Genomic DNA, 22,800 nt, shown 5'->3' with positions numbered 1-22,800 from the left:
AATCAAATACTTTTTGAACAACAGGGACTAAATTGCAAATTTTAATTCTCTTTAGGAATCTAATTACAAACTTTTAAAGTGTAGGAACCAATTTACAATTTCACTAAAAATATAAGGACACCAATTTATAATTTCACTAAAAATATAGGGACCAACTGTGTAATTTAACCTAAATAAAATCACTTCTAAACTCCTTATTACCATGCTACTAATCAACGTAAAGGTTAGTAAGAAGTAAGAAGTAACATACTTAAAGCACAATTTCACCAGATACACAAACTTGTATACAAAAAGTGTAGATTGACCTTTTTATTAACGATGCTTCCTCAAAACAAATATTGACAATGTACGTTACAGACCGAATCAAAAAGTACATACAAATTCAAACAATTCTGAGCTTTACCAGGGCACCAAATGGAGTTCAGTCATTCTCCAATCTTAATTTGTTTCAAGTGATTTCTCCTCACCTATATTCGTGGAAAGTTTGGTATAACTATTTCCAACCGAGGGGAATAGAAAAAAAAAAAAAAAAAAACGAGTAATCATGATTTGTATGCCAATTAAACTCCTAAGTAATTTCAGTTGTGATGATTGATCATTTGGTATACACAGCAACAATGTAACAATGTTGTACAAAGACATGTGACTTCAAATCTTCACCATTTTCCAATTGCCACTTCTAGGATCCAGGATTTTCCTCTCCTCAGCTAAATTTAAACCTCAAATTTGGTGAACTTCCTTCTGCTTTACCTCGCCCTCAGCCAAGTTAGGTGTATCTAATGTAGTTTCATGTTCTTCACTAGTTTCCCGTTTGATTTCCCACAGCTTAGTAGTCTTCCCAATTGCAAGAATCAGATCAAGTTGTTTTTGCTGTTGTTCCTACATGAGCATTCAAATACAATCAAGTCAAACTTGATGGTATATCCCACCCAGCCAAAGATAACAAGAACAATTGCCAGCATGTATGCACTACCTGTGGAAAACCCTTTTATACTGACATTCAACATTCAATTAGGTTTTGCCATGTAAACAAGAACTGTTAACTGCCATACCAACTGTCTCAAAAAAAAACCACTCTGATTGGATATGGAAATACCTAATAGAATGCTAATATAAGAGAATTTTGCACTGAGATTAAGTCATTAAACAAATAAAAATTTTAGCTATGCCTAGCTCTAACATTTAATCTATATTGTAATTAAGAGAAGCATTTAATTTAATCCACTGCCATTAAACTGAGTACACAAAAGTGATACCATTATAGTAACTAGGACTTTCTACATTTGTGCTAAAGTATGCTAACAATGATTCAACTAAGACACTAATATGACTCCTATATTCAAGAAAAAAATAATCTACACTACAACCGTGACATTGAAACTTATTTTGTGGTTCTCAAATATATCTGCCAGGTATGTATCATCATCATTCACTTAAACATAAAATCTTCTGTGGAAAGTTTAAATAACATACTGGAGGGATGATTACCTGCATTGCTAGTAAAACATTTTGAATTTCGCGAAGTTCCTTCTCCAACATATCTGATTGCACTGCTAGTGCTCTTGTAGCCTCAGAATTCGTCTGTGCCAAAGTTGCAGCCTGCAAGAAACAAATGAACAATTATTTTCTGTTAACCATTTTCTCTAGCAATAATCCAAAGTGTTAAATATTAATCGGTCACCAGAAATGATCATAATGAGAAAATGCTATATTTCCCGAGTCTTCCATTTTACAAGATAAAGCTATATTGCGCTTATTTGTCAGCTAGACAGCATGACATGCTTACACCTGGAGAAATGGTTCCGGCATGTTTTCAGAGTATTTCGCTCATTATAATTAATCTCATTATTATGACTTATCAGTAAATTTCTTGCTTTGCAAGTAACCTACACACAGGAACCTAATGCGATACACTGATATTTCAATCTACAAAGATCTTCCATAAATCATAGCCCAGTAACTATTATATGAGCTCATTAGATTAGCAAACAAGTTCCAATTTCTACAAATTCCTAATAACTCAAATCGAACACATTCCTTATGTGAAACAATTGCCAAACACGAGCATTCTTGATAGAAAGAATAGTATAATTACCTCAGCTATGGGATCCTTCAAATTTTGGCGAGTGACCCTAAACCTTGTCCCCAATTTCTCTATATGCCTCGACAAAACCCTAATAACAGTGGCAGAATTCCTCAATTCCTCCTCCAATTTCTCAATCCTCCCAACAAAATTCACCTTTCCCGTTCCGCCACAAACTCGATTCCATTGCCGCCTCCGAATCCACGCTCCAATCGCAATCCCACCAACCATCATGAGTACCCCACACACAGCCACCACAACCCTAACCCTAGTCTCCCCAATCGCCACCAAGAACCCCTGCTTCGCCGAACCAGCAATCACAGCAAAACCAACCCACGCAACCGCCGACGAAAGAAGGCACGCGAATTCCAGCACGGAGAGTGCCGAGTCCAAATCGAAGTCGCCAAGAACGCGTTTTGAAACCGCGTCATCAGATTCTTGGGCTCTGATGCTAAACTGACCCGCGGGTCGGGTCGAAACCGAAGCGATTTTGTGAATTGCGAACGAGTTGAGGTACGTGACTCGGAAGCGAGTGGAAGGGTTCGGAATTGGCGTGCAGTTTCTGAGTGAAGAGTTGAGGGTTGAATCTGCGAAGAGGTGATGAAGGTGGTGACGAGTGAGAATCATTTTTGCCAGCGTTTCTTGAATGTGAGGATTTTGGTGTTGGTATTTAGTAGCATTTAAACAGTGCCGTTTTGGGGTTTTGTTTTGTTTGGTAGCGATGGATTCGACGGTATGGTAGGTTGGAGCATTTTTGTTTCTTCTTCCCTATACCAAGGCTATGTGTCTGAGATTATTGCTTACAACCACAAGAGCAGCTCCAGCGGAGAAATTTTGCCAGTCTCTCTTTATGGTTCAATTATCATTAAAAATAATTTTACATTAATTTTTACATCATAAATAATAAATAGAGACTAAAGTGTTTTTTACTTTTTTTTTTCTTTTTTTTTTTAGTAAAAGAGACTATTTTAATTTTTATCGTGGTCCTACCAAATTAATTAATTAAAATAAAAATAAATTAATATGGTTATTAAATTAATTTTTTATAATAATATTATTAAAATTTATAAATTAAAAAATAATTTAGTATTATAAATTAATAACATAAAAAAAATTAAATAATTTTGTAAAACAATAATAATAGACAATTTTAAATTTTAACTAATTAACAATATTACTTAATTTAAAAAACATATAGTTAAAATTTACTACTGACGACGTGGAATTATCATAATCAAGTCTTTTTTAATTGTCAATATTTTTATTTATTTTAAAGTTGAATATTTTTTTAAATAAATTAATGGTATAGTACAAAATCTAATATCAGCTATTAAATGGTGTAAGTTGTATTTATAGAGCAAATTTTAACAGTTACTAGATTCAGCTCATTTTTCTTATATAAAAAAAATATTGTTATTTTTTATTGAAAATAAATTTATTTGAATATAGATGAAGTTTGTAGATAGAAAAATAACACATAAGATACATGTTATAATATGTGTTATCATTCTAACAACATATAAAATGTATATTAAATACGTATCATCATTTTGATAATATACAAAATACGTATTAAACATTTTTTTTATACTTTACAATATAATAGTATATTTTAAATATTAATATTTAACTAAATCATCATATTCATCTTCATATTAAAATTAATTTTTAACTAAATTCTAACATTTTGATTCTTATTTCAATTTACATAGTTTGTAGTTTGTCACGTGACAAATTTTTATTGGTATGCCCAAGTCCTTTTTGCAGAGAGAACTCTCTTCTTCTCTTTCTTAGTCCTTGAGCAAGAACCGCTTCTTTTGGTGCTTCAATGGTAGGTTAATGTTTTGGAAGATTCTTTTAGTTTTTTACGGTATCTTCTAACTCGACAGGTTAAAGATTAATCCACTGCGGTACTGAGATCCATTTAAAGATTTGTCGCTGACCAATGAGTTGTTGTATGCACAAGGCGGGATTCAAACTCCCAACACTTGCTTAAACAGACGAGTGAACTAACTATTAGACCAATCCAACTTAGTTAAAAATTGAATCTCTTATTAACTGAAGAAGTCTGACTTTTTTTTTTGGTCAGAAAGAAGTCTGACTTTAGTTGAGTTGAAATCCATTTTGGCCCCTGAAATTTGAAATCGGCCTTAATTTCGACCCCCAAATTTTTAATTACCCAATTAATATCTCCAAATATTAGATCGTGCCTCACGTTTGTTTCTATAGTTATCTCCGTTAATGAAGAGCTGATGTGGCATATTAAGTTGATACGGTGTGCATCTACGTAGCACCCAACTTGCCAAAATGAATGTGTGATGAGTGAATGATGTGGCAAAAAGTTGTTTTCGCTTAATTTGACTTCTACGTAAATGTCAAAATCCTAATTTGTATGGACTCATATTGAGTGAAAATAAATTTTATCACATCATTCACTTATCACACATCCATTCTGGTAAGTTGGATGCCACGTAAATGTACACCGTGTTAACTTAACGTGTCACATCAGTTCTCCATTAACGGAGATAACTATATAGACAAACGTGGAACACGATCCAATATTTGAGAGTGTTAATTGGATAACTAAAAATTTAAAAGTTGAAATTGAGACCAACTCCAAATTTTAGAGGTCAAAATGAGTTCAACTCGACTTTAGTTCCTTGCAATTTTGCCCTTTGTGAACGGCTTGCAGCTCAGATGCTTGGTGGTCCAATTTGTTCAGATCCGATGAATTCTTGGAGGGGCTGGTTAATTTGAAGGGCAAAATTTGATTTTTGTTTTTTTTTTTCCTGCATAAGCTAGTTGAAACTTAGAATAAGTGGTCTCCAAATGTGGTATAGTGTATAAAATAAATTTGTTTGTTCCATATTTAACCAAAAATAAAAAATGGTATTTGTAGCTTTGACCTGGGCCAAAAATATTTTTTGGTGAAGAATCTGATGTATATTTGATTGGTTTAACTTGCTTTCTCATAATAATACCCAAAAAAACTTGTGTTCTTATAATAATACAAAAAAATTACTTTTTTATAAGCATGTGTTAGTAGTTGTAATAGTGGATTGATATAGATATGAATAATGGATTATTTATAATAAAAGTTAAGACTGTATTTGGTTTAACGTTGAAAAGGAGAAAAATTGTATTTTATGTTTTTTGAACGCTTATTTTTTGTGTTTGGTTATTTTTTTCTCTTCGAGAAGCCGATGTGATTTCACATCCTAAATTCGTGTTCACGTAAAATTAAATATTATAATTTCTGTAGTTAGAAAATTAGGTTCGGCAATTAGTTGATTGAATTTATTTTCTTCCTATTAATTTTGTCTTTTATTTTTATCTTTGTAATTTCTTTATTACTCAAATCTTTCATATATATAATTATACTTTTAATAGAATTTTCATTGTTTTTTGTTTATATGAGTTCTTTTATTCTATTTTTGTTGTATTTTAATTTTGTCTATATAATTTTTTTTGGCTTTATTAAAATTTGTAAGTGTAATTGTTGTATACTATGTTTATTATTGTAATTTTGTTATAATATGAATTATTGATCCCACTAAAAAAAATAAAGTAAATAAAAAATTAACTATAAATAACAATAGAATTATAAGTAAAAAAAATTTACAATCTAAAATAAAACTAAATAAAATAGTAGTGAGAGTAATAGGAAAATTATAAATAATATAATTTAATAAAGTATATTTTGATATATTATTTATATATGGTTTTTGTTTTTGATATAAAGTATATTTTGTCAACTAGTATATGTTAATTTTAATTTAATAAATAAATATTAATTTTTATTATAAAATTGATTAATGAGATTTATTTAAATATCTAAATTAAAATGATAAGATTATTTAAATTGATTAATAAGATTTATTTTGTCAATTAATATTCATGTTTTTTTTTTAGTTTTTTTATCTAAAAATTTTTTTGAATAATATAATTCAAACAACATTTAGCTTATTATAATCTATGTTAGTGTAAAAGTTGTCAAATATAAATCACATTAATATCAATTCAATTTTAAATAAATTCAATTTTACAAAATCAATTTTATGTAAATTTCCATTTACAAACTTCAATCTAAAAGCGGTTGTCTTTTTAACATCAAACACGGATGAATACATGTTAAGCAAGGAGTAATTTAGTTTATTTTGATAGTAATTAATTTAAAGCAAACGGAAAGACTGATTACTTGAACTTGGTTTAGTACAACTTTTACTCTTCGAAAGTAGCTTATGGAAGTTATTTTTTTACAATCTTTTTTTTTCTCCTCTAAGTTTCTGTGTTGATTGTTTATGGCTTCTCTGTTCCTCTTTGACTTTGAATTGATTCATACAATTGATTGATTTCTGTGTTGTTTGTGTATGAATTCATACAATTGATTAGTTGATCTGAATCTAAATTTTTAGTATGTGACTTGAAGATTAAGATTATTTTTCTATTGAAATCTCTGATTATCGCAAGGGCAATTTAGTCATTTTATTTATTTTTGTATTTGTTTTTATTTTGAACCAAACAAAATACTGACATATAACTCAGTTCTGTATATCTTTACACCAAACACAATATTGAGATTTATTCTAATTTCTGTCTTCCAATTTCAATCTCTCTTTCAAACGCTACCTTAATTTACCAAACATAAAACGAGATACTTGTGCTTTTGAAAAGTACAAGCTCCTCTTTGAAAAATTTTACCAAACGAAGCGTTAGTATTATTAGATGGAAAAGTATAGGTAGACAATAACATTGCTAAACAATGTGAACAATGGGGTTAAAAAAGTAAATTAATCCTAAATTTAATTAATGGCATGAGTAATTAATTTCTAATAATAACCATATTTCAAATTTTAAAAAAGTAGGATTTGCATATTGTGCAGTTACATGTTTCATCACCTTTAACAGCACGTGCTTTGTTGGTGAATTGAGGTTCTGCAACTAGCCGTTGATCTTCTCTTACTCTTGCTGGACTTTTCCCGCCCTGGACTGCAGCCATCGCCGCACAGCTGCAACCGATGCCGCCTCCCTCTATGCCAACGTCTGAGCAGTCCGCCATGCGTTGAAAATTTTTTTCCCACAACCCACAAACCCGCGCACCATGCCGCCCCCCGCAACCCACCGCGTCCACCGTCACCGCTTCTTCGTCTCCAATTGAACCGCTTGAATACAACGACTGTCGTTTCATACATACGTGACCTCTCACAGCCACTTCAATGGAGTCCAATGTGGTTGAACCGGTTTGTCATGCCCCAGCTTCCTTCACCGACGACAATACCACGCATTCAAATGACAACCTTCTCAATTCTTGCAATGTGGAAGGTGAAAAGTCTAACAAGGTAAGAAATGTATATTGGTGCATTGGGACGTATGTTTATTTTTATATAAATGAGATGGTTATTTGAAGCTCAACATTCTTTAACCATGACGATATTCATTCACAAAATTTTTTTACGGTGTTCTGGTCCGTCAATAATAGACTCGCTTTTTGACTTTTCAAAGCATAGAAGAAAACTCGCTTTTAGGTTGTGTAGGTATACTTCAGATGTAGTGGATCTATGCATGCTCTATATAAATAATTAATATAAGACTAACTAGTTAGGTGGGACTTTTTATGAGTAGATGTCTCATTGTTATGATTTCTTTTCATTCATGTATAGTAATAAATTTTTGATGATATTTTTAGAAAAAGTATTCATAAAATCTTTTTAGTTGATATTTATTTAATAGTACGGTATCTAATTAGTTTGTTTGTTTGTGTTTGTGTATAGTTGATTGTAGACCATAAAATGTACGGATATTACTGAGTTTGGAAGTGATGACATGGATCTTGTTGATGAGGTTTGGACTCTAGTTTATTGTTATTTTTTCTTGAACCGCATGTTTGAATCGACCATTAATCCTTATGTTCATCGAATGATGTCTATTTTGAACTGATTTGCAATTACTGAATCACAGTTACCTTGCCGAAGATGAAATACCAAGAGTTGGGATGCGGTTTGAGCATTTGAAGCTGGCCCAGGATTTTTATGCAAGCTACGCAAAGAAAGTCAGTTTTGTAAGTAAGATACGGAACACAAATTTTGACAGGATGACAAAGGGGCCGATTAACCAATCTATTTATTGTAATCGAGAGGGCTTCCGTGGGTCTCGTGTCAAAGCACTGACATGGAAGAACACAATTGCAGTCATGGGGTGCAAAGCAAGGATATATGCAAAGTTTGTTACGGAGAAGCAAAATTGGGTCTTGTTGAAGGTTGATTTGAGGCACTCGCACCCATGTTCAACTAAAAAGGCAGTGCACTACCACGAGAATAGTGAGTTGACCAAGCATGCGAAATGCGTGATTGAGATTAATGATGGGCAGACATTCGATCCAACAAGACATTTCTATCATTGGCTAATGAGGTTGGTAGGCCGTCGAACCAGGGCTTCTCAGAGAAAGATGCCAGAAATTACATCTCATAAATACTCCGATCCACTAATGTCAACGCAGATGTCAAATAGATGCTGAATTATTTCATGCGCATGAAGGAAACAAATCTGAACTTCTTCTACGCAGTGAATGTGGACGACGATTATAAGTTTAGGAGTGAAGTTTGGGTGGATGCAAGGTGCAAGGCGTCTTCTGAATACTATGGAGACTTGGTGTCATTTGATACCACATACAACACGAACCGGTAAAATTTATTTACGTTGACGTTCTTTACTTTTTATTTGTTATTTTGTATTAGCTGGATGTTCCTAAATGTGGTTGTTTTCCCTTTAGGCATAGATTACCGTTTGCGTCTTTTGTCGGTGTAAACCACCATGGTAAGTCTACTTTGCTAGGCTGTGCTCTATTAGGCAGCAAGGAGATCCCAAGTTTCGAGTGGGTGTTCACGCAATGGTTGAAGTGCATGGGAACTGCACCGCAGGGCATCATCATAGACCAGTGCAGGTCCATATTTGGTGCAATTAGGAAGGTCTTACCCAATACACGCCACCATTGGTGCATCTGCATATAACGAAAAAGATATCGTATAAGCTCGGAGGTTATGCTAGGTTTAGAAGGTTGAATGCTGAGCTGAATCACATTATATGGAACTCTCGGTCGGTTTAAGGTTTTGATGATGGTTGGGCAGAATTCATTGAGTTCAACCTACATCACAACACATGGCTATCAGGTTCATGTCTTTTAAGTTAAATCATGTATCGTAATTGCTTAGATATTGTAATGTTCTTGTATTTTGTTCTGAAAATCTGTTCCTTATGCGGGGTTCTGTTTTTGGTGTTTTGTTTTGTGTAAACCTGTTTGAGGACCGATGCTTGTGGGTGCCGATCTTTTTCGAGGGTCAATTTTAGGCTACTATGAGGAGTATGCAAAGGAGTGAGAGTATGCACACATTCTTTAGTGGATTCTTACATTGCAAGGCTAGCTTGGTTCAGTTCATCCACGAGTTTGACAATGTGCTTGGAAACAAGGAGTAGAAGAAACTGGAGGATGATGCTGCAGACTCGAGAGGAGTAATCCCATGTGAAACTAGCTCAGCCATTGAAAGACAATTTCAACAAGAGTACACCAATAACATGTTCAGGGATGTCCAAATGGAGTTTGGCAAGAAGGCTGATTGTAATATTCGTGCCGTTTATGAACAGGGTGACTTGCCCTATGTAAAAATGGAAGAGGAAATACTAGCCTATGAGAAGACCTGATATGTTACGCACAACATCCATTTTGACCATTCGACTCACAAGGTTTGATGTGAGTGCAACTTGTTCGAGAGTACAGGTATACTGTGTTGCCACTGTCTTGTAGTGTTTTCCTCTTACAAAGTGAATAAAGTGCCTTCCTACTATGTTCTCCCTTGTTGGAGCAAGAACATAAAGCGCAAGCACACCTACATTAAGAGTAGTCACAAAGTGAGACGTTCGTATTAGAGCCACAACTTATTCAGAGGGTTGTGTGCACACTTCTACAGCGTTGCGTAGGAATTTGTGAATGGTGACGATGAAGCAGACATGTTGCATGCTGCTCTGAATGATGCACACACTAGCATCGCCACAGAGACTTCCTCCATGGTGGGCACAGAGGACATTCAAGGTCCATCAAAGGTAACCACAAAGGGTCGGCCAAAAGTTAAAGGCTCGGATATGAGTTGGAAAAATCGATCAAGAAATCCATGCAGAGAAAGCAGAAGAGTTCAGACCAGGTAGGTATCGTAATTAATTTAAAGTTTCACTTTTAGTACATAGTTGATTATGTCGATAATGACTTGTTTTTGTTTGAGTTTGTTTATTTCAGGATAATCGTGTAGAATCTTGTAGAAATGTAGATTTGGATGCTCCCGCTCGGTAGATTGTTCCGCAAGGAGTTGGTGGATTCATGTCCCTGTTAAACTCTTTTGGCAATACCCAGACTATTTTGGATACAGAATTTGCAATGTTATATTAGAGGTCCTTTTTGTTTGGTGTTCCAACAATATGTATGTTTGATGGTTATTTTGTAGTTCGAGTTGTTGATGGTCAAATGTCTATGAAACTGGTATTTTGTGACTTTGGATTCTTGCTATGTGCACGTGGCCAGCGTGTTTCTATTTTTTATGTGGTTTGACTAGTTGTAGGCTAATGTTGAATGAATTCATGTTGTGTTCAATTTGTTGGAAGAATACATTAGTGATTACTTTTTTCTTTACGAAATTACTTGTTACATAATTCGGATGTTCAACGGATTAGGGTTGTAGATGGTTATTTTGTTCCTGTATTGGATGGTTATTCATGTTGACTAGTTTGACTTGACTACATTTAACAATTGCTGAAGACGCCTGGATATTCAACTCTGTATATGTGCAGATGGTTACCCTAATATTAGCTTTTGTAATTGTTTGATTGCTTTTAGTTTAACTAGTTACCATTTGAGTGACTCTAAATGTTCATTTCACTAGGTACCCGGATGGTTATTTCTATTGGTACCAAGATGATTATTTGTAATAGTCTTAGTGTAGTGTGTATGATTAGTTACAAGTACTTTAGACTGGATGTTCGATTCAATAGGGTAGCGGATGTTTATTTCTCTTGGTACTTGGATGATTATTTGTAGCAGTCTTGGTGTAGCATGTGTGTTTAGTTACATGTAGTTAAGGCTGTATGTTTGATTCAATAGGCTAGCGAATGGTTATTTTTATTAGTACCTAGATGGTTATTTGTAATAGTCTTGGTGTGGTGTGTATAATTAGTTACAAGTAGTTTAGGTTGGATGTTCAATTCAATAGGTTAGCAGATGGTTATTTCTATTGGTACCCAGAGGGTTATTTGTAATAGTCTTGGTGTAGTGTGTCAGATTAGTTACAAGTAGTATAGGCTGGATGTTCGATTCAATAGGCTAGCAGATGGTTATTTCTATTAGTTGTGATTCATTAGGCATGCAGATGGATACTCTTACCTTTACATGTGTCATTTTTTACTATTAGCTTTTACGCATCGCTAATATCATGGAACAGAATCAGAGGAGTTTGAAAACTAATACACCATATAACTGTTATTCACTATGAAAATTTATTCTATCTGTTATAACAAAACTCCACCGCTAAAACACGTAAATAATGCCAAAAACGTATTTGTGGTATTAAAACTAAGTACATCTATTGCTTTCTCCCTTTCCGGTTCTTCTTTACAGGTAATCTTCTGACCCGTTTCATTAATGTCCTTGTGCTTGGTGCTGTGAATGGTGATTTAACCTCCTTTTTCTTGTTTCTTAGATGGTTATGGCGTACACGTTCATCATTTTATTCCAACAAAGTTTGCACCTGATCAATTGATTCATTGTGTGCTCCCATGACAATATCCACCATGAGCTCCACTCTCATTGATCGAAGCATATCTTGCATGGTGTTTTCATTGTGAGTGCAATGTTCGAAGTGTCAAAGTAATATGAAATACAAATAACAAATTAAAAACAAAGTGACCGGTTAACTTACATCGTCCCATTCATCTAGTTTACAATCTTCAGTCCATGTCTCTATGAATTTAATGGCATAGATGCCACAATCCCAACTACATAATGAAGTAAGAATGGTGCTATCAAGATGATATCAATGTTACAGCAATTGCGAATGGATACATTTGTTGGGTGTGCTCTACTTACCAGTTTGGTTGCATAGAGAGTTTGGCATATGCATAACTTGGGCCATTTGTACTGCGATCGTATGTCGGGATGACCACTTTAGCCATGTCTTCAATTAGTCGTCCCTATAAAATACTCAGTGATATTTCGTCAATTTTTATTTTTTGTTATTGATGTATCCATAAACAACGCATATGGAGATTAGTGGGTGTTTTAGCTTACCCCATATGCATCTAATTTCCTCTGTTGATCGTCGGGTGCCTCATCATGCAGACTATCGATTACCAACACCCTTTTCCTTGTCACCTCAAACGCATACAGCCACCAATATCCTTGCAAACACATTGGAATAAATCACTGTAACAAGAACTCACAAATAACATGTTTAACTATTAACTGCATGGTGTAACATGCATGACAAGCAGATTATACCCTTCACAAGTGAAACAAACGTCCCCATTCATGGTGAATTGAACAAATAAATCCTTTTCCAAAATTATAGGACTAAAATGGTGAATTGAATAAACAAATCCCTTGCCACTTACTACACGTTATCATAAGACTAGAATTACAAACCTAACTAACCACCCCAAAAGCTCGACACACACAGCAGCATAACACTAAAATGGGTAAACACTAATTATGGACGCCTTTTCAGATAAGCAAAGCAACTAATATTGTGCAGTGCTAACAAAATCAACTATCAATCACAACAAAAAAATCAACCAATCACATAATCAACCACTAGAACAAACAGGCAAACAACTAAACACCAGGTGAAATAATCATCCGGATAAGTAAGCAGTCCTGGTCGAACATCCACAATCAAAAGTTACCATACTAACAACGTAAATGCGTGGATTATTAGCATACTACAATTTTATTTGTGATTAAAACCACAAAAAATAATACCAACCAAATTCCAGAACCATATACACATAATTTTTGATGATATTATAATTAGGCTTCCATAGTATTCATAACCAAAACCAAACATCCCTAATGGATAGAATTTCAAAGTAAATCACATGAAACACAAATACATAAACTAAAAATGCTAAAAAATGGTCACTAAACTCAAACATATTTCGTACTGTTGGCTTTAATCCAAGCATCCATGCACCATGTAATATTACCATCCATGTTCTAAGGAAAAAAAATTGGAACTCAACAACGGTATAACAACAGTAGCGAGCAATATAAGTAACCAGGCAAACAACCAAAAATCAGGTATAATAATCTTCTTGCAAAGGAAGCAGTCAAAATTGAATATCCAAGGTCAAAAGCTAACAAAATAACCAAGTAATCATGTGCAGAAAAAACATATTACACTTTCAACTGTGATTAAAAATCTAACAAACAACCCTAACCTAGTTCGAAAACCGTATATACAGATAGGTGTTGTTGCATTATAATTTGGCTTGCAGATTATTCTAAAACTAAAACAAATGAAACCACTTAAACCATATTTTTACAAAATCAAACACACCTAACGGGTAAATTGAATGGTAATTCACATGTGACAGACAGGTAGGTGAACTAATGGAAGCAAAAAATTGGTCACCAGACTCAAACAAATTTCACATTCTTGTAAAAAATTTCAACCATCCATGCACATAGTGAAATAACCATCTGTTTTACAATACATAAACAACTCATATTGCAACAAATTTAAAAAACGTGCTTCAAACCAATTGATGACTTACTAATACCCGGGGACAGAACAAACCTGAATTCAGTCAACTATTAAAAAACAAGACGAAAAAAAGAGGCTATTCAACAATATTAACCTGCCATCATGTCCATCAACACTCCCGAAAGTTAAACAGATTCAGCAATGCGCACAACCAGCAAAACCGTTCAAAACAACCATCACCAAAAGAATTTAATGAACATCTAATTAGTAAAAAAATAGTTAGCCTTTGACTGACCTTTGATGGATGCGACCAGGCACATAGAACGATGGCGTCAGGGTTGATAGAGGAAGACGACAGGCGGTGCAAACAAGACCAAGCCGTCAACTGCGAGTGTGGGCCGATAGTGGACGACACGGGGGTGCGGCTGTACGACGACCAGGGGCTCGTACACGATGTCAGACGCTTGACGGTTACATGAGGGAGGCGCTCTGGGCGCTCTGGATGACGGTAGCAGCGGAGAGATAAGATGGATGGAAGCTGGTGGCGAGAAGCTATTTGGTTCCGACGGCTGTTCACGTTGTAGCAAGCTTGGTAGGGATTAGTAATGGAGCGCCGACGGTGAGGGCTCTCCTCGGTGACTGCACTTTCAGTTTCGGGGTAGGAAACTTGTTTACTGCTAGGTCAAAAAGGGGGTGGATGATTAGGATGGTAAAAATTAGGATGGTTAAAATTAGGATTGGGGAGAAATTAGGGGTGTAGTGTGTTTTTAGTTGAATTGGACCAATTTTAGGACCCGTTGTTCATGTTGTTCAAGAAAGGCATTGTTTACTTAGCATACTTTGGTATGAATGTTTGGCTAAAACATGATTACTTCACACTTTATCGGTATTTTAGTAGGCTAATGTTGATTTAAGATGTTAGTAAGCTATAAAGTTTGACATGATTACATCAATTTAGCGTGTCCGAAGCTTATGTTGAAGATAAACGCTTTTTATTTTTAATATTGGAGAAGAAGGTGTTTTTTTTTTGTATTATGGAGATGAGGGCTGTTTACAAAATTGTGGAAGTAAAGTAAAAAAAATCAGAGGCTCAGATTTGAAAACCAAAAATCTAAAGGTCAGATTTGAAATCCAAAAATCTGAGGGTCACATTTCACAAATCTGAGAGTCAGATTTGTGTTTATAAATTTTTTATTTTCTTTTTGAATCACAAATTTAAGGATTAGATTTGTGTATTTGTCAAATTTTATTATCAAATCGCACCTTCCAATTTTTTATTTCAACATTAAAAAAATACTCAACTTATCCTGAATAACACAATATATTTTTCAATTTAAAAAAAATTAATGATAAAGCGTGTAGGAATAATTCAATAATATGGATGCTAAGTTGAGTGGAACATTTGTCAAAAAAATCTTAATCAAATAGATGCATATTGTATTTTTACATATTTAGTTAAAAATGTCAATATATTTTATAGTGATATTTTATTTTGTTATAGTTTAAATATTATTATTGTTAATTTAAATAGTATTGTTATTATTATTGTTAATTTAAATATTATTATTATTTTTCATCACTTATATTTACTGTTAGTATTATTATAATTATTGTTGTTGTTGTTGTTGTTGTTGTTGTTGTTGTTGTTGTTGTTGTTGTCCATTGCCTACGCCAGGTGAGAAATAGCGAACTTTGCGAGCGCCGAAAATTGTTGTGTGTTTCTATTTCGCTAGCGCAAATATATAAAGGTGAAAAACAATGTTCTGAAAACCGGTTCGAACCGGCCGGTCGAACCGGTCGAACCGTGAACCGGACACTAAAGCGGTTCGGATAATAAGAAAAATCGCAGGATTTGAAAACCGGCGTTGAACTGACGAACCGGCCGGTTACCGGTGGGTCGAACCGAACCGGGACCCGGCCGGTTTTTTAGCCTTGTAGCAAAACGGCTGCGTTTTGCATTTTGGAACCCTAATTCCCTTTTCAGTTTTTCCCTTCGCACTTTCCTTTCGTCCAGCAACACTCCAGCGTCCTGAAGCAAGGGTCAGAGAGAGTGAGACTGTGAGAGACAGAGAGAACGCCTTCAGCACCATCGCGCCTTCACCTCCGTCACGCCGTCAGCACCATCGCGCCGTCAGCTCCGTGGCGCCGTTGGGTCCATCGCGCCGTCAGATACCTCGCGCAGTCAGCACCGTCGCGCCCTCTGCTCCATCGCGCACTCAGCTCCGTCGCGCCCTCAGCCACTTCGACCAGTCACCTCCGTCGAGCTCTGCCTCTGAGAGAAAGCAGTAGAGTTCGGTTGAAGCGTTGAAGCGTTGAAGCGGTGAAGTCCTTCGAGCTCTGAGAGAAAGCAATAGATTTCCTCATCTCCAGGTAATTTTTAATTTAGTTATGAACATGATTTTGTGATGAAATCTGATACTGATTCTGATGAACTGAACTCTGAGTCTCTGAAACTGTTATGAATACATTTTTGTAGTTTTTGCATGATTTAGACAGGCTTAATGTTTATTCGATCTGTTCTCTGCTCTTATATCCTATCCCCTTTGGGCTGAGAAGAATGAGAAGAGTTAGCAATTAGCTTGACTTTACTGCTTTGTAGAGCCTTGTAGCTGATGCTATGGCATACTCAGTCATACTTCCTGACTCTTAATGTGAGTTTCTGCTGAAGGCTATGCTTTGCACTGCATCTGTAGTGAGTGCCCTAATAAATTTTTGTACTCTCCTTCAGTAGCTAATTAATCTGGACAATTAATCTTGAGTGGGACATAGCTTGATGATTCAAATTATCCATGAATTGAAAGAAATTGGCTTGTTGCAAATAATAGAAAACCTTTGTGCTTCCAGAAACAAAGAGGGATTTGGACAGAGCAATATGCACATGTAACTTATTACCAGAAAATTTCTTAAAGTCTTTTAATTCTTTAATTTTAATTCTCTCTTGAACAGTTCATTATTGGTGATGGCAATAACATGTATGATTTGATTGATTTCACTTATGTTGGAAATGTGGCTCATTCCCATTTATGTGCTGACCGAGCTCTAGCTTCAGAGGGGGAAGTTTCAAAAAAAGCTGCAGGAGAGGTACCTTTGAATGATTCTCTCATTACATTTTTTGGTATATAAATATTTGTTTAATTATGTAAATGAAGATTAAACATGGACATCTTAGAAGGCGGTGATGATGATCCTGCTCTATTGTAGATGGGTTGTTAGTTATTCACAGGTGTACATTCTTTAGAAAGATATACAACAAAAAATCTTATTCCACTTGGTAGGGTTGATGATTGATGACAAACTTGGATCATTTTGATGCTGCTATGTTATGTTTGATTGGTTGTTTTGTTTTTTGACTTTTGAATTTGTATTTGAATGAGATTATAACATTCTGGTTTATGTAGTACTTTTAATTTGAATGATATTTTAAAGTTTAGATTAGACTATAATTATATTTTCATGTGTTTATTTATATTTTATTTATTATTTTATTATAAAACGGTTTTTTCGGTTCAACCACAGTCGAACCGGTTGAACCTATGAACCAGTGAACCAGTAGCTAGAGCGGTTCGATGACCGGTTCGGTTTTCAGAACCTTGGTGAAAAATATTAAGTTTTGTTTTTGAATTATAAAAATAAATTCTAAATTTTTTAAATTAAATTCAAATACATTTAGGTATAATATTTATATTTTTAAATAAAATAAGATTATATAAAATTTATTTTTACATAAATTTCACTAACTTTTAATTTTGTCTTTTGTCGATTGATATGTTATTTTAGGTTTTTTTTTTCAAACAGTATTTTGTTTTTAGTTTATCTTGACATCAATTTTTTTATTTTGCATGGAAGGAATGTTGCACAGACTAAGAAAAGTTCCAATTCAGTATTATTTCATTCGGATATATCTTCATGCTCGGGTTGTGGTATAGAAACGTCAATGCAGATGTGGTCAGTGCAGGTGTGAAGAGTAGTCGGCGATAGAATTTACCATCAATGACTGGCTTAACGCCAAAAGCAACCTCTGTATTGTAGGAGGGCAGGTAGCAAATTTTGGGCAAGTTTCATCTTTTGTGTAAATGGTGTGATGTGTCCTTCAAGAATAGGATAAAGATTACAAATGTAAGAGAGGAGTTATGTAAGGCAACACTGGCAAACCAATTTTCAATGTACCCGATCTCGTCGATAGTGGGAATGAAATCCCGCTTTTCATGTAGGAAGAGGTAATAAAATGAAGTTTTTTTAAAGGTTGTTAGTTTTTGGAGTTCGCATGGGGAAGGAAACTACGCTTGAAATGGTTGTTTTGAAAGCGTTGGGTTGCGAAAAGAGTTTTTTGCTTTTGTTTTGTATTTTTATTTTAACAAAATAAATTTTGTTTTTAACTTTTCACATTCTAAAAAAATATAATTATTTTAGAAAAAGAAGACTGATTTCTAGATATTGAACAAATACTACAAATATGTTTGATTGGTTTATTTTTAAAATGTATTTCAAGTATTTTATAATCACAAAATATATTTTTATGAAAAAATTACTCTAAAAGACCGTTAGGAAGATTTAATTATTAATAAGGACTTTTAATACTAAAATTATTAAGAATGACTAAATCTTTTTATAATATTTAAGAAGACCAAATCTTTTTATAAAGAGACAAATATATCTTTAATTATTTTCTCATTTATTTTTTATAATCATTAACAATCGAGTCTATTTCTGAAGTTCAAGTTTAAGACACCGAAAATTTTTGTGATTTTAAACTAAAATTATGTATATGCATCAGAAAAAAAAACTAATAATTTTACTTATATCGATAATAATTATGTACAAGATTTAAAACAAAAAAATTTGAATTAAACTTTATTTAGGAAGTTGAATTTTTCTGATAATTTCAATCAATATCAATAAATATTTTTAAAATTATTTTATTTATCTTAAAATTTAAATAGTCAACTCTCCTAAAAATGAGATTTTTGATAGTTAAAAAAGAAAAATGAATTAAAGTTGGATAACTAAAAGTCGATTTCTTATAATTTTTCTATTATTTAATAGATGGATAACATTTTTTCTTATCTCAATTAACTTTTGAAGAAGAAAAATAAAGAATTTACTTATATTTAGAAAATTAAGCTTCAGTATAGTAATTAACTAATTGACCAATTTTAAAAAGAATATTATCACTAGTTATTTTTTTTTTTATTTTTAGTTTTGATACTAAATTAAATTTAATATGATATATATAACTGCATGTTAAATCTTACAAAATAACCTTTTTAAACATCATTCTAAAAAAAGTAATTTACAATGTAATGTGGGAACAAAGACAATATAATAATGGAACAAATATTTATTTCGTCTTTTGTCTTTCTATGATTATTGTTTTTAGATATTTCTTTGATGTTAATGTTGACAATTGTTGAGATAAGGATGTGGATAACCACGTGGGCTAACATTCTCAATATTGAAGGAACCTCTCTCCAAGACAATCAAAATAAATGAAGTTTGAAAATCAAATCTTGTTACATGTATAAATAAGAGAAGCTACGGTTGAAGTAATACGCATCAATAAAACAATCTTCTCTTCTTTTACTATAGAAATATTTTCTCTCTCTTTTATCTCTCTTTAGTTTTAAACTACATTATCTATAATATTAGTAAATATAAAGATTGCTTATATTATAGTGAGATAAGAGTATATTTATATTTCTCTATTATATATTTATTATAGTTTCCTTATTTATTTTACAACACGTTATCAGCACGAGACTCTGATCAAATTTTTAGGAAGACTCAGGTAACAAATTTTCATTATGTCGAAACTCTTTCATCTTGAATATAATGCTTTTGATATATCTGAAAATAATTATTTATCATGGATACTAGATGTTAAAATCCATCTTGATTCAATGGATCTTGAAAATACCATTAAGGCTGAAAATAATACATCCCAGAAGGATATAGCCAAAGCTATAATTTTCTTTCGTCGTCATCTTGACGTATGATTGAAAATTGAATATCCCACATTAAAAGATTCTGCAGATCTGTGGAAAGACCTTGAAGAAAGGTACAATCATCAAAAGACGGTGATATCTCCTCAAGACCGATATGTTAGAGAAAACTTTATCGACCTTCCATGCCTCGAATGTGCTCCTGCAGTAGCAATCGAGAAAAAAGATTAAAAAATTTTGTTTGAGCTAATTTCTTGCTTTCTTGTCGCAACAATGAGTTACTGTTAAGAAATTATGAAGCGCGCCCAGCTGGCGCCGCCCCATTTTCTGAAGCAAATGCGGCAAATTATAACCCCAGAAGAGGTAAATGGTAAGATTTTGATAACAAGAAAAGTTATGGAAGGAAAAGAAATTATGTTCATAAGAAAGGATCTCACCAGAAGTGGGATAAAGAAAGAAACAATGGGCAAAGTAAATCAATTGAGGATAAATACTTCCGTTGTGGTGGAAATGACCATTGTTCACGTACCTGTCGTACCCCAAGGCACCTAGTTGATCTTTATCAAGTATCCTTGAAAAAGGATGACAAAGGAAAGGAAACAAATTTTGTTTCAAATGATGAAAATTCCACCACTCATTATGATGTATCTAATTTCTTTAAGAATTCTGAAAGAAATATTGGCTATTTGATCAATGATGGAATAGTTTGATATATGTATGTGTTTGTTAAGTATTCATGTGAATAATTTTACTGTGCATGCATTTCTACTCATTTTATTATTATTATCATTTGTTTTTGAAGAAAAATGGCAAGGACATATTCTGAAGATATTTGCCTTGCGAATAGTGCAAGTTTGCACACTATTCTTAAAAGTACTATATATTTTACCCATCTTGTGCCAAAAGAAGAATATGTTAATACTATTATTGGCTCGGGCAATGTGATAGAAGGCTCCGGAAGATCTATAATTTTGTTTCCTGGAGGAACAAAATTTATAATAAATAATGCACTATTATCTACCAAGTCCCTGAGGAACTTGTTGAGTTTAAAAGATATTCGCCGAAATAGATATCATGTTGAGACAATGAATGAGGAAAATCATAAGTATTTATATATCACAACTCATGATTTAAATAAGAAGGTTATATTAGAAAAATTACCCTCACTTTCATCTGGGTTATATTACACCAAGATTAGTGCAATTGAATCACATGCCATTGTAAACCAGAAGTTTACTAGCCCAAATGAATTCATAACTTGGCATGATAGATTGGGTCATCCGGGAACAACCATGATAAGAAGAATTATTGAAAACTCTCATGGACATTCACTAAAGAACCAGAAGATTGTTAAAACTAGTGAATTTTGTTGTGTTGCATGTTCTTAAGGGAAATTAATTTTAAGGCCATCACCAGTAAAGATTGGATTTGAGTCCCCTGAATTCCTAGAAAGGATTCAAGGTGATATATGTGGACCTATTCATCCACCATGTGGATCTTTTAGATATTTTATGGTCCTGATAGACGCATCTTCGAGATGGTCACATGTGTGCTTATTATCTTCTCGCAACCTGGCGTTTGCGAGATTACTGGCTCAAATTATTCGATTAAAAGCACAATTTCCAGAAAATCCAATCAAAGCAATTCATCTTGATAATGCTGGTGAATTTACTTCCCAAGCTTTTGATGCTTACTGTATGGCTAATGAAATAAGTGTTGAACATCTAGTAGCTTATGTTCACACACAAAATGGGTTAGCAGAATCACTTATTAAACGCCTCCAATTAATTGCTAGACCCTTACTTATGAGAACAAATCTCCCAACGTCGGTTTGGGGCATGCTATTTTACATGCCGCAGCACTTATTCGTTTGAGGCCAACGAGTTACCATCAATTCTCTCCAATGCAATTAGCTTTTGGCCAGCAGCCAAATGTTTCCCATTTAAGAATATTTGGGTGTGCGATATATGTTCCCATTGCACCACCTAATCGCACCAAAATGGGACCCCAAAAAAAAATGGGGATATATGTTGGATATGATTCTCCCTCTATAGTGTGGTATCTTGAGATACAAATTGGAGATGTATTTAAAGCCCGGTTTGTGGATTGTCATTTTGATGAATCAAAATTTCCAACATTAGGGGAAGAGAATAAGCTTCCTGAAAAGGAACTTAATTGGAATGCATCATCGTTGATGCATTTAGATCCTCGATCAGGGTAATGTGAACTAGAAGTTCAAAAGATTATACATTTGCAAAGAATAGCAAATGAATTGCCTGATGCATTTTCCGATACAAAGAGGATAACCAAATCTTATATACCAGCGAAAAATGCCCCGATTCGAATTGATGTCCCAGTAGGACAAGTAGCCATTGAACCAAATTCACGCCAGAAGCGTGGCAGGCCTGTCGGTTCCAAAGATAAAAATCCTCGAAAGCGAAAAGAGGTAAATACGATTCCTGTTGAAAAAGACATAGTAGAGACACCTGCAGTCGTCCAAAATTCTGATATAATGTTAACGCCAGAAGACGTTCAGGTATCTGAAAATTGTGAAAATGACGAGATCTCGATAAATTATGTCTTTACAGGAGAGAAATGGGACCGAAATAAGACAATTATCAATGAAATATTTGCATATAATGTGGCATTGAATATCATACATGAAAGTAAGGATCTTGAGCCAAGATCAGTCGAAGAATGTCGACAAAGGAATGATTGGCCAAAATGGAAAGAAGCCATGAAGGCTGAATTAGACTCACTTGCAAAACGTGAAGTCTTTGGACCTGTAGTCCGTACACCAGAAGATGTAAAACCTGTTAGATACCGATGGGTATTTGTGAGAAAATGAAATGAGAAAAATGAAGTTGTGCGCTACAAAGCCCGACTTGTGGCACAAGGTTTTTCACAAAGGCCCGGTATAGATTACGAAGAAACGTATTTCCCTGTAGTGGATGTGATAACATTGCGTTATTTGGTCAGTTTATCTGCATATCATAAATTGCATATGCATTTAATGGATGTGGTAACAGCCTATTTATTT

At 33.9% G+C, this 22,800-nt stretch overlaps 2 protein-coding genes across 2 annotated transcripts; one reads left to right on the top strand and one right to left on the bottom strand.

The window, feature by feature from the left end:
• Window positions 1-283: 283 nt before the first annotated feature.
• On the bottom strand, window positions 284-2,967 carry LOC112783808 (uncharacterized). The gene is made up of 3 exons (XM_025826881.3): window positions 2,096-2,967; window positions 1,489-1,599; window positions 284-879 (listed from the first exon to the last, which is right to left on the bottom strand). The coding sequence occupies exons 1-3, from the start codon at window positions 2,708-2,710 to the stop codon at window positions 721-723; spliced, it is 885 nt and encodes a 294-aa protein (XP_025682666.1). The 5' UTR covers window positions 2,711-2,967; the 3' UTR covers window positions 284-720.
• A 4,332-nt stretch (window positions 2,968-7,299) lies between these two features.
• On the top strand, window positions 7,300-10,421 carry LOC112785546 (protein FAR1-RELATED SEQUENCE 6-like). The gene is made up of 7 exons (XM_025829009.1): window positions 7,300-7,422; window positions 7,855-7,874; window positions 8,042-8,495; window positions 8,618-8,763; window positions 8,853-9,048; window positions 10,055-10,177; window positions 10,368-10,421. The coding sequence occupies exons 1-7, from the start codon at window positions 7,300-7,302 to the stop codon at window positions 10,419-10,421; spliced, it is 1,116 nt and encodes a 371-aa protein (XP_025684794.1).
• Window positions 10,422-22,800: the final 12,379 nt, after the last annotated feature.

This window comes from Arachis hypogaea, chromosome 20 (genome assembly GCF_003086295.3).
Source record: "Arachis hypogaea cultivar Tifrunner chromosome 20, arahy.Tifrunner.gnm2.J5K5, whole genome shotgun sequence".
Lineage (NCBI taxonomy): Eukaryota > Viridiplantae > Streptophyta > Magnoliopsida > Fabales > Fabaceae > Arachis > Arachis hypogaea.
Note: the sequence above shows the minus strand (reverse complement) of the source record. Positions and strands in the feature narration are given on the sequence as shown.